The sequence below is a fragment of the Setaria viridis genome, chromosome 3 (genome assembly GCF_005286985.2).
Source record: "Setaria viridis chromosome 3, Setaria_viridis_v4.0, whole genome shotgun sequence".
In the NCBI taxonomy this organism is placed as follows: Eukaryota; Viridiplantae; Streptophyta; class Magnoliopsida; order Poales; family Poaceae; genus Setaria; species Setaria viridis.
Genome location: NC_048265.2, coordinates 23,177,257 through 23,191,995, shown reverse-complemented (window position 1 = coordinate 23,191,995; position 14,739 = coordinate 23,177,257). Strand labels below are relative to the sequence as shown.

The 14,739-nt window shown below is 43.9% G+C and overlaps 3 protein-coding genes across 5 annotated transcripts; all 3 read left to right on the top strand.

Annotated features, from left to right (window-relative positions):
• Positions 1-30: 30 nt before the first annotated feature.
• On the top strand, positions 31-4,206 carry LOC117848868 (serine/arginine-rich splicing factor SR30). 3 transcript variants are annotated; one of them, XR_004638944.1, is made up of 15 exons: positions 47-206; positions 491-582; positions 1,143-1,208; positions 1,480-1,554; positions 1,641-1,740; positions 1,825-1,871; positions 1,941-1,998; positions 2,168-2,217; positions 2,416-2,472; positions 2,574-2,713; positions 2,796-2,837; positions 3,130-3,309; positions 3,661-3,694; positions 3,771-3,839; positions 3,933-4,206. XR_004638944.1 is itself a non-coding variant. In XM_034730442.2 (14 exons), the coding sequence occupies exons 2-14, from the start codon at positions 496-498 to the stop codon at positions 3,945-3,947; spliced, it is 840 nt and encodes a 279-aa protein (XP_034586333.1). In that variant the 5' UTR covers positions 31-175; positions 491-495; the 3' UTR covers positions 3,948-4,206. The 3 variants fall into 3 exon arrangements, 2 of the variants coding, with proteins under 2 accessions (XP_034586333.1, XP_034586332.1); XM_034730442.2 differs by lacking the exon at positions 3,130-3,309 and having other exon boundaries at positions 31-175; XM_034730441.2 differs by lacking the exon at positions 3,130-3,309.
• A 1,980-nt stretch (positions 4,207-6,186) lies between these two features.
• LOC117848585 (phytochrome A-associated F-box protein) lies at positions 6,187-7,885 on the top strand. Its single transcript, XM_034730044.2, has one exon. The coding sequence runs from the start codon at positions 6,364-6,366 to the stop codon at positions 7,525-7,527; it is 1,164 nt and encodes a 387-aa protein (XP_034585935.1). The 5' UTR covers positions 6,187-6,363; the 3' UTR covers positions 7,528-7,885.
• Positions 7,886-10,842: 2,957 nt separating this feature from the next.
• LOC117848584 (uncharacterized) lies at positions 10,843-14,647 on the top strand. Its single transcript, XM_034730043.2, has 6 exons — positions 10,843-11,073; positions 11,524-11,907; positions 12,329-12,639; positions 12,779-12,859; positions 13,375-13,721; positions 14,057-14,647. The coding sequence occupies exons 2-6, from the start codon at positions 11,600-11,602 to the stop codon at positions 14,375-14,377; spliced, it is 1,368 nt and encodes a 455-aa protein (XP_034585934.1). The 5' UTR covers positions 10,843-11,073; positions 11,524-11,599; the 3' UTR covers positions 14,378-14,647.
• Positions 14,648-14,739: the final 92 nt, after the last annotated feature.

The following is a 14,739-nucleotide window of genomic DNA, read 5'->3' as shown; positions in this document are numbered from 1 at the left end:
GCCCGGAAGAGATCGACAAACCAGAACCACGACTGGATCCACGCGGTACGAATCTTAAAGCGAAAGATCCCCGCCGCCATCCCGATTCCCAAACCCCTCGCGCCGCCCGCCCGCCGGATTCCGAAGCTTCTCGACTCGAGTCGCGCCCCTCCTCGCCGCCGTCGAATCGTCGCAGGTGTGGCGACGCGAACCCGTCTCCGCCCCGGGTACCCAAGTCTCCCCGTCGAGTTCTAGTTCTAGCGTGCAATTCCGTTCCGCCTGTAGCGGCTGCTACTTTTGCAACTATTTCCTTCCTCGGCGGCTCGTCGCCCGGAATTCGGGTTGTTCTGGGGGATTACTCGTTCTAGCGGCGTCCATTGGCTATCGTGATGCCTTTCTGATGAATACCCTAGGGTTCTTGGCATGCTGCTGCAGTTCGGCAGTTTACCCCTAACGGTTTGCTTTGGGTTTGTTCGTACTGCTGGCTCTGATTCAATATCCTTTGTTGCAGGAACGATGACCCGGCGGAACGGCTGCACGATCTACGTGGGCAATCTCCCCGGTGACATCCGCGAGAGGGAAGTAGAGGATCTCTTCTACAAGGTGAGTACGTAGTTGGGTGGATCCTGTGACCCTCCAGGAGGGTCTGCCTTTCTCGTCTGTTAATGAAATGCTAGATGCTAGATCAGTGGGGACATCTTCGTGGTGTTAGTCAGTCTGTGATCTGGCTTATGAATACCAAGTACGAAATGGAGAGATTAGAGGAGTTGTTAGGAGAAATTCCTTTTTGCCTGTGTTGCTCAAGTGAGAGATATGCCTATGATGCAATGTTGGGTTGCTCCTATTTATATTTGTCATTCTGTAACCTCTACCGTGAATTTTACAATTATGTCATTGGTCAATGTAGTTTTTAATTTTGTTTTATTTTGTACTCCCAACTTAATCAAGCTATGCAATATATTTTGGTGATGATTGGGAGTTCTGTTGAGTCTGGATTTAGTCACTGCCAATTGTGTTTTGCCTTCTAATATCATCAAGTACGGATGGAGCTCTGGAAGGCAATGCAGTGTGGAATTGGCATTGCCTGTTTTTTTTTTGTATCTCTATTTTGGCTAATGTAGCATTTCTGGATGTTCATTTATATTTTGCTTCTGATTCTGCAGTATGGCCGTATCGTGGAAATTGACCTGAAAATTCCTCCAAGGCCTCCTGGTTTTGCTTTTGTTGAGGTAATGATACAGTTGTCTTCTTGCTGCGAGGATCTTTCGTTCTCATTAGATTTACATTAATAAATTGTAGTGGCATCAAAAATTTATCACAGACCAAAGTTTTCAGTGATGAATTTTCAAGTGGAGTTATAAGTGACTACCAATGGAATAAATCAGTATTACTAAGCGCTATATTAAAAGTTAAATAATGATTGTCTAAATTGTTCACTAAAATCAATAATATACACAGGAAGATGATGGAAAACTAACAAGAAAGTGATGCATTTTGCAGTTTGAGGACCCACGTGATGCTGAAGATGCAATTTATGGTCGTGATGGATACAATTTTGATGGCCATAGGTTGCGGGTAGGTGGAACTCTTATCCATACCTGTTTCTTTCATGAGAGCTCTCCAGGTCATGTTTATCTAATGTTGTTTATAACTTTATCTAGGTGGAATTAGCTCATGGTGGAAGAGGCCCATCTTTTGATCGATCAAGCAGCCATAATAGTGTTGGACGCCGCGGTGCAACTAGGCGATCTGATTACCGCGGTTTGTATTTCTGACTTACAAATTGCACAAAAGTTGAATGAGGGATCTCCCTGATCTTACTATATCAGTTCATGGTTTATGCAGTTATGGTTACTGGACTACCTTCTTCAGCATCATGGCAAGATCTCAAGGTTTGGTGAAGATGTAAGTTCATGAACTTAGTTTTGCCTCGTAATCCTAAATTTTACTTTCATGTTCAGGATCATATGCGGCGAGCTGGTGATGTCTGTTTCTCCGATGTTTATCGTGAGGCTGGAGGTTAGTATTAACACACACTGGTTGTTCTTCTCTTGATGCTGTTATGCCTTCGGGGGCTGATCTTTTGGATAGCATGGCTGTCACTCAAACTGTACTATACTTTAGAACTTGAAAGTCATGTTTCAGTGTTCGTTAATGCTCAAATCTGATGCTATTTTTTTTATTCCAGCTACTATTGGAATAGCTGATTATACCAACTATGAAGATATGAAACATGCGGTATGTACAAAAGTGTTTTCTGCATCTTTCTTTTTCTATTGGAGGTTAAGCAAACTGTCATTTGAAATTTAATTTTACATATGATTGATCTAATAACTGAAAAGGAGAAATTTCGTGATGTCTCTTCCCTTGTACTATTCATGCATTGCATGTTTTTGTGAAGATATATGCTGACAGCTAGTTATTTTTACCTTCTAGATAAGGAAACTTGATGAGTCCGAGTTCCGTAATGCATTTTCACGGTCATATATCAGGGTATGGTTATCTTCTGTTTATTTTCAGTACTGAAATGCTGTATCAATTGTTCCACCTCATCTCAGTTGAAATTTAGCATACTCTCATCTTTTGTGTAATAGGTGAGGGAGTATGATGCGAGGCGCAGCCGCTCTCGCTCCAGAGGCAGAAGCCATAGCCGCTCTAAGTCAAGAAGCAGAAGCCGCGGACGCTCTTACTCGAGAAGCAGAAGCCACAGTTATAGCAGGAGCAGGAGCCCAAGGTACATTTCAATTTGTCGCTCAAATGAGTTGATTTAGGGCACGTGTAAGATATTAACATGCACTATTTTTCTTTTGTTTCAGATCGAGATCTGCTTCTCAGTCACGATCACCTGTTAAAGCAAGGTATGAACAGTTTCATTTTGAAGTTGAAGAAACTTCTGCTATTCTGAAACTACATGCTGTTTACAATATTGGTATCTAAAAATTAAAGAAAAACAATCTGTGGCCTAGGTTTTTTTTTTCTGTTTTGATTTATGTAAAGTCTTTGCTGTGATTTTCATGTTATGGCTTGTGCTTATTCGTGCTCTATTTTTTAATACATGAATTATGATTTTCCACTGCATCTGATTATTAACCAAGCGTGTGACTGGATAGCTGTTCTTCATTGTTGAAGATTTGCTCTTGTCTTTACTAGATTGGGGCCATGCGATGATCTGGGGATTGCGTTGCTAGGATATTGGAATATTGAGAACATGAGGATGGTTTGGAACGTTGGATAGTTCAGCTGGATTGTGATGCACTGTATGACAAGTGGACTACAACCAGCAATAGGAGCAAGATAGGGCTGGCACTAATCATATTGGAGTGGAATTTGGTATAATTGAATACTGCTGACTTAAGCTGTTTTATTCAGTCTCAGTGTTGAACATCAGCTAACATTGAGGCTTGTTTTAGCAAAAAAAAAAAAAAAAACGAAAGCATTTCATGTTTTCATCTTTATTTAGGAACTTTTTTGAAAACTTGAGTCATGTAATCTCTAAACTTATTCTGAGCTCCAGCTCCTTGACATTTCTTAAAAAGATTGACTGGTGGAGGTACAGGTGGACATCTCTTGTGCTCACCTACTATTCCCCAGGATATTTGTTTCCTTCACGTATGGGTGCTACCATATTTTCTTTCAGCATTATAAACTAACATCCTTTTTTGTTTTTGATGCATTTTGCAGATCACCATCCAGATCCCAGTCACCTCGTGCTTCTGTAAGTCTTGGAAATAAATTATGCTTTTGTCTTCAGTTATATTTTTTTTCCATGTGATAAGTGAAGCTTTGTACAGCCTCCGCGCGACAAGTCCGCTAGCAGGAGCCCTGCCAGGAGCAAAAGTCTGCCCCGATCTGATTCTCCCGTATGCATTCGATGTACCCCAAACATTGTTACTCTTAGTTACTTGTTCGAATGTTGGTATGCTAAAATATTTTATGTGTCTGATTGATTGCAGGCAAAAGCTGAGTGAATCAGATCGTGCGCTTGAAACCTTCAGAAATGTGTGGCTGGAGCTGAATGATTGTCGTATGGATTGTGAACAGCACTCTGTTCTGAAGTAGCATTGCTATTCCTTCCAAAATTTTACAAGCGTGCACTGTTCTTTTAGGAGGTTACTTTGTGCTACTTTGTAATTGACATGATGCAAGCACTGTCATTGTTTTTTGCACTCAGCAGAACAACGGCATTGATGAGTTCCATAATCCAGCTGAATTTATCAGTTATCGTTATCTTTTGCTGTGCCATTCAATGCTGCATGCTGCTGCATCATTTGTGCAATCATTGGTATGTTGTTCTATTGTCTGCTCTTGGCTTAGCACAACATGTTGTATGTGTCCCCTCTTTGGCCACGATGGTGTGTGGTCTGTTTTGCCTGCCTTGACGTTTTCCTCTACTGTACTGAGGGAAATGAGTGTGTGATCCTTCGAGTTGTTCTGTGTGTCTGCGACCTTGGCCATATTATGTTTTCTGCTATTGCCTATGGATTTATCAAAAGAAGAGGCTGGGAATTCGCGGCAGGTTTCGAAATTTAAACAGGTATCTGCGGTGAGCATCGTAGTTGATAGGAATTTGACCACTTTTGATCGGAGTATTAATGAAGATGAGGTGCCACTATAGATTGAGTGAAGACTGAAGACATGGCGTGGGCCTTGTGCTACGTTACAGATGACCATCACCTGGAGTGGGGAACTGGCGATGCATTTTTTGCCATGTGCTGTCGTACTATTTCCACCTTTTGGACTTTCTGACTGGACATTTGGCCTGTTTATCATGAAACTGCAGTTCTAGAAACAAAAGTTATGCTGGAGGTTTGGTCTGAGCGTAAGGAAGTGAATGCTGGGAGAAATTGCAGTCAAGTCTCACAGGTTGCAGGCCAACAGAAACCTGTGGTGCTTTTGCATATGCCGAATGCTGTGCAAAAAATGGCATGGCCCTCCAAATGAGTATTTGAAGATTGGGGGTTTGTCACGAGATCAGGAAGGAGAGATTAGGAGCTGGGAAACTGAATCACGTAAGAGACGCCCTCCATGCTGAAGCTGTGGCAGCATTGCAAGCTTGAACTACGCAGCAGGCAGCAGAAGCAGGTATGGGCAGACTCGTGCTAGAGACTCTGAATATGGCTCTGCTTTCACCATCTTTCAGGACATAAGATTTGTCATGTTCACTGATTTTATTGATGTATGTACAAGTGGTGTATTGTCCAAAAAAAAAAGTGGCTTTAATCTGTTCCAGTAGGGGCTTGCCCCTCCTGTTCCCTCGAAAAAGAAAGTGGTGTATTGTCCACGGTTTTTCAATAAAGTCGCAGGCAAACTTGCTAATATAGGAGCGCAACTTGAGCCGGGTGGATTGTAGCAGTATTGCAGTTTTTTAAACTCCAAAATGTCTCGTGGCTTTTCAAAACAAAACAATTTTACAAAGCCATAGTATTATTTTTCAATACTCTAAAAAAATGCTTTGAGGGAACATGGTCCCGATTTTTTGCTGGTCGATGGGGAAAAAGGAATCATGAAAAATATAGGATATTCCCTTTCTAGCAAATCAATTGGTCAAAAAGTAACTCTTGATTATTGGTTAGATAGTTTCTTATGACAGTTTTTTTTCTTCCCTTATTATTTGCTTACGATGAAAAGGTGATTTTCTTTTAAGAAACACAACCCGAGAAAGGTGTCAAATTTCTCCTCTATGGAACCATGTCATGTTCTCATGTCTAGATCATCATCCACCGAATCCCATAGTTGCAAAGATACTTTTATTCGGCATCTTTCAAGTGATGGCAGTCTCTCTCTCTCTCTCACACACACATGTTCTATGTGAATGCAATCTTTTATGTATAAAAAATCTCTTTTAGTGGAAGATGCATTTCTATCTCACACACGATTAATTTTTAATAAAAGATATTTTTTTCTAACCTCCAAACTATTTCTTTTAATTATTTTACCATGATATGTGAAAATCAATATTTTTTTAATATTTTAATTTGCTTTTATATCCATAGAATATTCAACGCTATAGGATTTGACTTTGTCAAACCGGGAGTAACGAACAGCTGGCCAGTACAGTTAGCCACTGATCATTTGCAACAGCAGCCAACAGTGCCGGCGCCAACGACATCCACACGTCGCGCCGAGCCAAAAACAATTTAAAAAAACAACAAAACGTGGAGAAAAAGAAATCCTCGATCTCCCTAGATTACATCACCACCACAAAAAAATCTTTCACAAACCACCGCTCCACTATCCAAACAACATCAATCCCCAGTTCCCCACCCAAAGCAAAGGGAAAAGAAAAGGCGGGCATTAAATAACACATTCCATTCCGGCCTCCTCCTCCCATCTCCGTGGAATTTGCAGAGCGAGCACGCCGCCGATCGCGCCACCCACCCACCCATGGGCGGGCACCAGGCGGAGGAGGAGGGCGGTGGCGCGCGCGCCAAGAGGAGGGCGCCGCGCGCGGCGGGGGGCGAGACGGCGTCGTCGCTGTCGGCGCTGGCGGACGACGTGCTGCTCCAGATCCTGGGGCGGCTCGAGGGGGACCCGCGGGACTGGGCGCGGGCGTCGTGCGCGTCCCCGCGCCTCGCCGCGCTGCTCCGGGCCGCCTGCCTCCCGCCGCGCCTGTCGCGGGCGCTCCCCGCGGAGCTGCTCCCGGCGCCGCCCCCCGACGGGGCACCCGCGGCCTGGGCGGCGCTGCACAAGCTCTCCGTCTGCTGCCCGGGGCTCCTCCGCGCCGGGGTGCTCCTCGAGCCCACCGACGACTTCGGCCTCGAGCTCGACATCGGGCCCGACTTCCCCATCCGCGCCCTCGCCGGCGACTCTGCCGCGGCCGCCTCCGTCGAGGGGCTCGAGGCCACGGCCACGTCCCGCGACCGCACGGCCGACGTCGCGGCCGACGCCGTGGCCCGGGGCGGAGCCGGAGACTCCACCGACGCCGCGTGGTCGCTCTACGACGACCTGTACCTGGACGCGGCCTACGACTGCTCGTCCGAGCCGCAGATCCCACCTGCCGCCGCTGCCCCGGACCCTGGCCCGCCACCGGCCGCGCCGGCGATCCGCGACGCGGAGGAAGAGGAGGAAGCAGCCGCCACCGATGCCTCCTGCAGCGTGGCCCGGCGCGGCGTGGTGGCCGGGAGCCGGCGGCACCCGCGGCGGTGGCTGGGCACGGTGGGCGCGCACCTGGCGTCGGGCTCCTGGACGCTGAGCCGTGAGCAGGGGAACAAGCTCCTGGCCAGCCGGTTCCGCGGCGACCAGCTGTACCTGTGCGACTGGCCCGGGTGCGTGCACGCCGAGGAGCGCCGCAAGTACATGGTCTTCCGCGGCGTGTTCCACAATTTCGCCCGCTCCCAGGTGCGCCGCGCGCTTAGGGACACGCGCCGCCCCACCGTCGCCGTCGACTGCGCCTTCTGCGGCAGCAAGGAGGCGTGGGACCTCTACTCGGCATTCTGCCTCCGCAGCTTCTACGGCTACCACGACGACGGCGAGCCCGTCGTGCGCGCCTACGTCTGCGAGAATGGCCACGTCGCCGGCGCATGGACCAAGCGCCCGCTCTACTCCTGAATCCTGATCCTGGAGAGCGGCCACCTCCCACACTGACATGGTACCGCGTCATCCACTGCCCTTCTCCATTGCCATGGCCAGATGCTGCTGCTAGCATTAGCAAGCAAATATTCCGTATGATTTAGCGATAAATATGTATGTGTTTATTCTGCATACAGTGATGCAGATTTCTTCGAGCTCTAGATACATGCATGATGTGTATTCAAATATTGCTGTTCTTCATGGGATGGTTATGATTAGAATAAGAATGCGATGTTGGGCTGGTTTGCAGGGTAGGCGATTAAAGATTTGCGTAAAAAGATTGTAATCCTGCTGCCAAGAATGGCTGCATAAGAATGGAAGTGCTGTTTGATTGGCACACTATAGTTTGCTTTGGGTTGGGTACGTCTGGTTCCAGCTTCATATGACCGAAAATAAGTTATGCTGAGTACAGGATTGTATAGTGGAATTGCAGAACTTCGATAGTGTTCCATTTTTCATCCCAGAAGGCCAGAACGCCCAATGTTCTTGCCCCTTTTGTTCATTATATTTTAGCATGATGGCTGCCTGTTCTTCTACTACTTGTTCATGCTCTTCAGCATTGTTTTCTTCGATCCAGTAGGATCCATCATCTCTCGCTCGCTTTATGTTCAGCCCGCATGTAGTTACTGATAACCTTTCTGTTGATATTGAATAATGCATATGATCTTCCCTTTCCGGTTATTCTAAAGCTGCAGCTTGCAAGCAGAGCAGTGAGCAGGAAGTCCCCAAGAAAAGATACTATTGGTTGTTTCACGTACACTACCCTTTTTGGCAATGATCCACATGACTTGAGCTGCATGAACTTGCTGGTCACAAATATTATAATAAGCTTTGCTCTTGCCCCTCAGTCTCTGCCATGCAAAGCTCAAGGGACGAGGCCATGCTCAATGGCAGAGGATCTCGTTCCTTGGTAGCTGGTGGTCCTGGATTTCCTTGCGTCACGTGTGCCGAGACATTGTTTATCCGAGGCGCTGGCGTGGCCGCCGCTCGGTCACCATCGATCGAAACCCGACACAGCTCACTCTGTCCAAGCACAAGTGACTCTACAAATGGATTAAAACCGATAATGGGGACTTTCCTTTCCTGTCCGTTGATAATTGATACTATATTGGATAAAAAAAATAGAGATATCCAATGAACTAGGAGGATGGATGTGGTGCCCCTTCGTGTCCATGTACAACTCTGCACTGTTTATTGATGTCTGTTGCACACCAAATCCTTGTTGCACATTGAATTCTCAAGATTGAGTGACACAGACGCGCTTGAGCTCAACTGATTTGTGCAGCTGCGGACACGCATTTAGTGGTTGCTGCTAATTTAGGTTTGGCCAGCGCCAGCGGTGGTAATCTGATGGATTAGTAACACCCGAAACATATATTCAGCTATCTATTATCCGTCCCAGAACGCTTCGCCCCTTGGGTGTGTTCAGCATGGCTGCCTGTTCTCCAATCCAGTAGGATCCATGCTTTTTTATGCTCAGCCTGCACCCAACAACCGATAACATTTTGTTTTTTTCATGTTATTCTTGCACTCACTAATCACTGTATTGGGCAATACACGATATTCCCTTTCTGATTATTCTAAGCTGCGACTTGCAAGCAGAGCAGAGCTACAGATCAGTGATATTACTAGTTGCGCTGCATCTACTTGGCAGAGAGTCCAAGAAAAGATACTGTTGTTTCACGCACACTTCCCCTTTTGGCAATGATTCTGCACGAAAAGAAGCTTTGGTAATCCCTGGGTCTGCTTGCGTCACGTGATGCCGTGACACTGTTTATCCATTGGCGCTGTCGTGGCCGCCGCTCGATCACCATCTATCTAACGGACACCGCTCGTCCTGCCGAAGCATATAACAGTATGAGTGCAAATGGATTAAGATACAATAATGGAGACAAGTCTCTCAACCGTTGTCTTTCGCTTTCTATTGATACAGAAAAAAGATGGGAGATGCCCAGTGAACTCCTCCTCCTTCCATTTTTAATCGACGACGCCGAAGCTCACAACATGACGTATCTTCAGCAGTTAAATTAAACAGGTTTAAAATCTGAGTAACTGCATACCATCCATACATGAAAAACTTACACATGCCCAATACGCCAATCCCCCGTTCCACCTGCACCTCAACACAAGGTCCGAATGATCATTCCTCCCAGTGGAACTCAAAGTGGAGGCTTCTCATTCTCTTCAACAGTCTTGTAATCAGAGTACTCATTCGCCACATTGGAAGAGGGTCTGCTAGCAGTCATCATGTCAGCCTTCTGCTCAACAAAGGCGCCCTCCATTTCCTCATTGGTATTGAGGCAGTTTTTTTTGCACGGTTAGTAACTTCAGACTCGTCATCTTCTCTCGTGTGCTCATGAGAACCATCAGTCGATCCAAACATTTCAGATTCACTCATCTCCTTGCAAATGTTGCGCTCTAAAACCTTCCCGTTCATTCAGCACCGTCTAGATACCGCTGTCTCCGCAAACTACAGTGATAAGCAATTTCAAGGTCCTCACACAGTTACACACCTCTTCTACTCTCCTACTCTTACTCCTTTGACCTGTCTCGTGGAGAAATACTCATCAGGGCTTGGTGATAGCTGCTGCTCTGTCCCTGTCCTTGACCTATCAGAAGATCCACCGGGTGTGGCTTGACTCACGCTCAGGCTGCTTCTCCTTAGGAGTGCCTGCGGAATTCTCATCCTCCACACAAGGCCAGCACCTGGGTCAGAATTCGTGTCAGCCCTGAGCTCAACAGAGGCGGTGACTCGTTATCTAAGGAGGTAACGTATAGTATTATAGTAATCGTACTAAAGTTATTTCGCCTTGTCTACGAAAAACAGCAGAGGAGGCCTTTGTGGGAAAGGAACTTTATTCAGTTTCGGTATTCAGAGGTCTGTCGTTTCATTTTCGGTATTCAGAGGTCTGTGTTCATTTATTTTCGATATGCAGAGTTGTTTTTTTTTTCTGAAGTGGAGTTTTCATCTGCTGAGAGCGGATTGGCGTCAGCTTGAGATGACAGTTCAGTGTCTCATTTGCGTGCCTTGTCTTTGTTTTGTTCTTTCTATCCGAAGTCCATCTTTATGTATGTGTCAAGACAATGGGGTCTGCTGGCAATTCTACGTACGGGGAAAGAATAATTTGTATATGCTGGCAATTGGATCGACCTTTCCATATATGCAGACATGCAGTCAGCGAAAAACGGGAGCGCGGAACCATCCATCAAACTGTCGCGTGAAAACAAAATCCAGCAGTTGACAGATCCTAACTTACAGAACAAGGAAAAAAAGAGAAAGAGATGTGCGATGCGATCCTAGATTCCTAGATTGCCACGAAAGAAAAGGGAAATATAGGAATAGAAAAACTAGAAAAGAAAAATACCAAAACCACCCTCCCTAGTCGGGTCTCCTGCCGACCGAAATTGGCGGGGCCGGGCGGCGAGGAGAGGCTACCAAATCGACGCCCCGTCTCCCTTCCGCCTTCTTCCTCCCGGCTTCGCCGAGCGACGCGCGCCTCTTCCCACGTCCGGACTTGTGATTCGGTGAGGATGCCCTGGATTTCGTGGATGAGATTTCGTTTTGTTATTATTTTTTCAGTTTCGTTTTATTTGCAGTATCCAAATCTTCTGTTCATCAGGTTTTTTTTTTAAAAAATGAAAAATCTGATTCCGCTCTCTCAGCCAATTCAATCGGTGGCGAAACCGATCTCTGTTTCTTTGATGTTACTCCTGTTCGTCTCGTTTGTTGCCGACATGTTCGCCGTGCCGTGTCTGTAATATATCGTCTCTTCCCGTAAAATCTTGCTAAGACCCTATCATGCTAGGGGTTTCGGTCGGGACTCGGGAGTGGATAGAGCTCCTATTCGTTTTGTTGGATGGTACTCTGATCCATCCAGTTTGTTCCCGATCGTTTCTTGTTTTTCTTTTTTTTTCTTTTAACATTTACTTGGAATTCCTGTCACTAATGTACGTGCATCGTGCTGCAAATTACAGGGCGATCTTGCGCCATTAGAGAAGGAGAGGAGGTTCTTCAGGTCAGACACGCAAGAGGTTTTCCTGGTCTGTTTTCATGGCGGCAGCTCCTAGCAACATTGGCGGTGCTGACAGCAAGGCTCGCAATGCAGTTGTCAAATCCGAACCTGCGGATGTGGAATACGCCCAGGATCTGGCGCTCCTGTTTGGTTCGTACGGAGACAAGGTTGCTGAAGATGAGCACGAACACGGCGGGGATACCACGGAGTGCTCGAGCTCATTTGGTGATTCTGGCTTTGCATCTGATGACGACACGGAATCAGATGCTGGCATAATGGAAGTGGAGTCGCCCCTTTATTCTCATATCAATGTCCATGATACCCCTGCTGCCTCACATATTGTCAGGTGAGCGCTCTTGTTCAGTGTTATTGGAGTGGGGGAAACAATGACAATCATTTGCAGTTCCATCTAAATGACCTACTTTTACTCTTCACCCCATCATGATAGGAACAAGTGTTTTAGTTTTATTATCGCACATTTGGTAACATAAACATCATGCTATCTTTTGCAAGTTCTACATCCACTGTTGTTATGACATTCTGTTATGCAAAAACTCAATGCATGAAACATGGTTTTTCCTGCAAATGTGAAGGTATGGTTGCTGGTGCATTTACTCTTTTTATGTGGAAAAATGGATAGATAACTCTTGATAATTCGGGTATATTTTAGAATAATACTTCTATTGCGGTGTTTTTTTCATGGCAATTAGATAGGTATAATTTATGTCTCTTATATGTTTTAAAATAGCATGAATATTCTGTTTCAGAAAGAAAAAGGTGACAGCTGATTGGAGGAAGTTTATTGGCCCAGAAAGGTGGCGATGTCAATGGTTGGAGCTGCGTATGAATGATCTTTTGTCGCAAGTAGCAAAATATGATAAGGAACTTGCTTTAATCAATCACGAAAAGTATCTGCAGTTGGAGATGGTTAAAGCAGATAGACATAAATCAGAATTACAGCAATTAGACCTTCCAAGTTATGAAGCTATGAAGAGGAAGAAAAGAAAAAGATACGAAGACAGTACAGACACATCAGCATATATCAAGAAGCATCAAATATTTTCCTATTATAATCATGGTTAGATACCATGTCCTTTTCATTTTATAGGCCTGAAAATATTGTTACCTTGCAAGAGTATCTATATTTCGAACTAGTTTCATGTTGATACTTGATAATAATGAAGCATTAAGTGTTTCAATAATCCACTCTTCTGCAGAAAACAAAAGGAGTAGAACAGAGAATGAAAGAATTGGAGCTGACAATGAGCTTTTGGCTATTGATGACTGTAATAACTTAGGTATGTTGGGGCTTTTATCATGTCAATGTACTCAAATCTTTGTTGCATTGAAATAAAGAGCGTTATCTTTGTTATGTAGCTTTGGTGCTGGATAAATAATCTCAAAAGTTTAGAAGTACAAATATTTAAAGTGTAATCCATGTGTGTTAGTTTGAACCCTAGGATGTCACACTATAGTGTCCCCTTAATTCAAGCTGAACCATTGTGCTACTGGCAACATTTGTAAAACTTGGTTGGGTACAAGTGAGGGCATTGAATTACCTAAATATCATAGTATATTTTATTTGAATTTGGTGAACATGTATTACACAATTTTTTGGTACTTTGCTTCTTTACATATTTATCTGTGCATTATCTTTTTGATAACTTTTGTATATATTAATAAAAGTATCATTCTATTTGTTAGAGATAGATTGGTGAATTTGTATATCATTTTTATATAGTTTCTTATCTTTTGTATTTGGACTATATCCTCTTGTCAATTTGTAATAATCATATCCTTGATTTTAATACAGATGCAGAGGACACCAAAATCAGTATTGGTTCGAATGATACATTGTTAGAGTCAAAGGAAAATAATGCTGTCCTAGAACAGTATTCTTTAAGAAAAATTCTTTTGGCAATTGAATGTATCCAAACTCGTATCATTAATCTTCAAAATGATCTCAGTGAGGCTTACAACAAAATTGGCCATCCTCAAAAGTCTCAAAAAAAGAAGGATACACATGGTTTACATAAAAAGAAGAATGCAGTTAAACCATATGGTACAACACAACCAGATGGAGATGAAATTACACCTGAGATGCTATTTGATGTAAATAGTTCTCTACTTGATCCCCATATAGAAGAGATATGCCATGAAGTAAGTTCATATTGTATTGTGCTATTTTTCTTAATCAGATATGTATTGTTTAGTGATAACAATAATTGACATTCATTTGCCACTTATTGGAATAGGTTTTAAAATTTCATAGATGTATGTTTATAATATTTTTTCTAGATAATTTGAGTTTTATGTAAAGTGTTTGAGCTAAATCTAACGAGTCATTGTGAAAGCCATTTCTAAAAATAGTTAGAAGATTATTTAGTTGCTCAAGCATTATAGTCTTACAAGCATGATGAGCCCTACTATTCTATTCTCTTGGTATTTGCTGGGTCCGTAGTCACTTCATATGATCCTTTTTGTAATCTTTGCAGAGTGTTGACGATGTCCTTATAAACAATGAGGCAGCTATTGAGGAAGAATTTTGTCTGTTTGAGAGGATTAAGAATGCAGCTAAAACATATTCAGAGCCGATTATAAATGTAGCCGAAGCCCCAACTGCGAAGCTTACAAAGAAGAGAGGGCCAAAGCCAAAGAAGAAACATGGAAGTGCTCAGCCTATAAAAGATCAAATCAAAAAGTCAAAGAAGAAAAATATGGGGACATGCTTGAACTATCCAAACACTGGAAACACTGTATTTGTAGCTGTGGACACGCGGAAGAGTCAAAGAGTACGGAAACCAAAATTTTTTTGAAGCAAATGATGGGGGCAATAATTTTCCCATCCTTAATCAAGTAAAATCTAGCGGCAACTTTTTTTCTCAATTTGGTAGCTACAAATAGCCAATTGCTGTGTACTTTTTTGTAATAAGTTCAGCTAGCAATGGAAAACTAGTGACATACTCTCATTATATATAACTTTCTACGAGGATTTGCTCTGACCAGACCTGATTGCAAGCATGATTGCAATATTGTTTTAGTATTTATTCTGCATTCTATTTGAGTTGAAGTCAGAACATAATGTGTTGCGTTTATCCGAAGCTTCCGCTGTTCAAGCAAAAAAAAAGTTATTTTAGGATTGTTCTAAGTCAAATTTTTTTAGGTTAGACCAAGATTA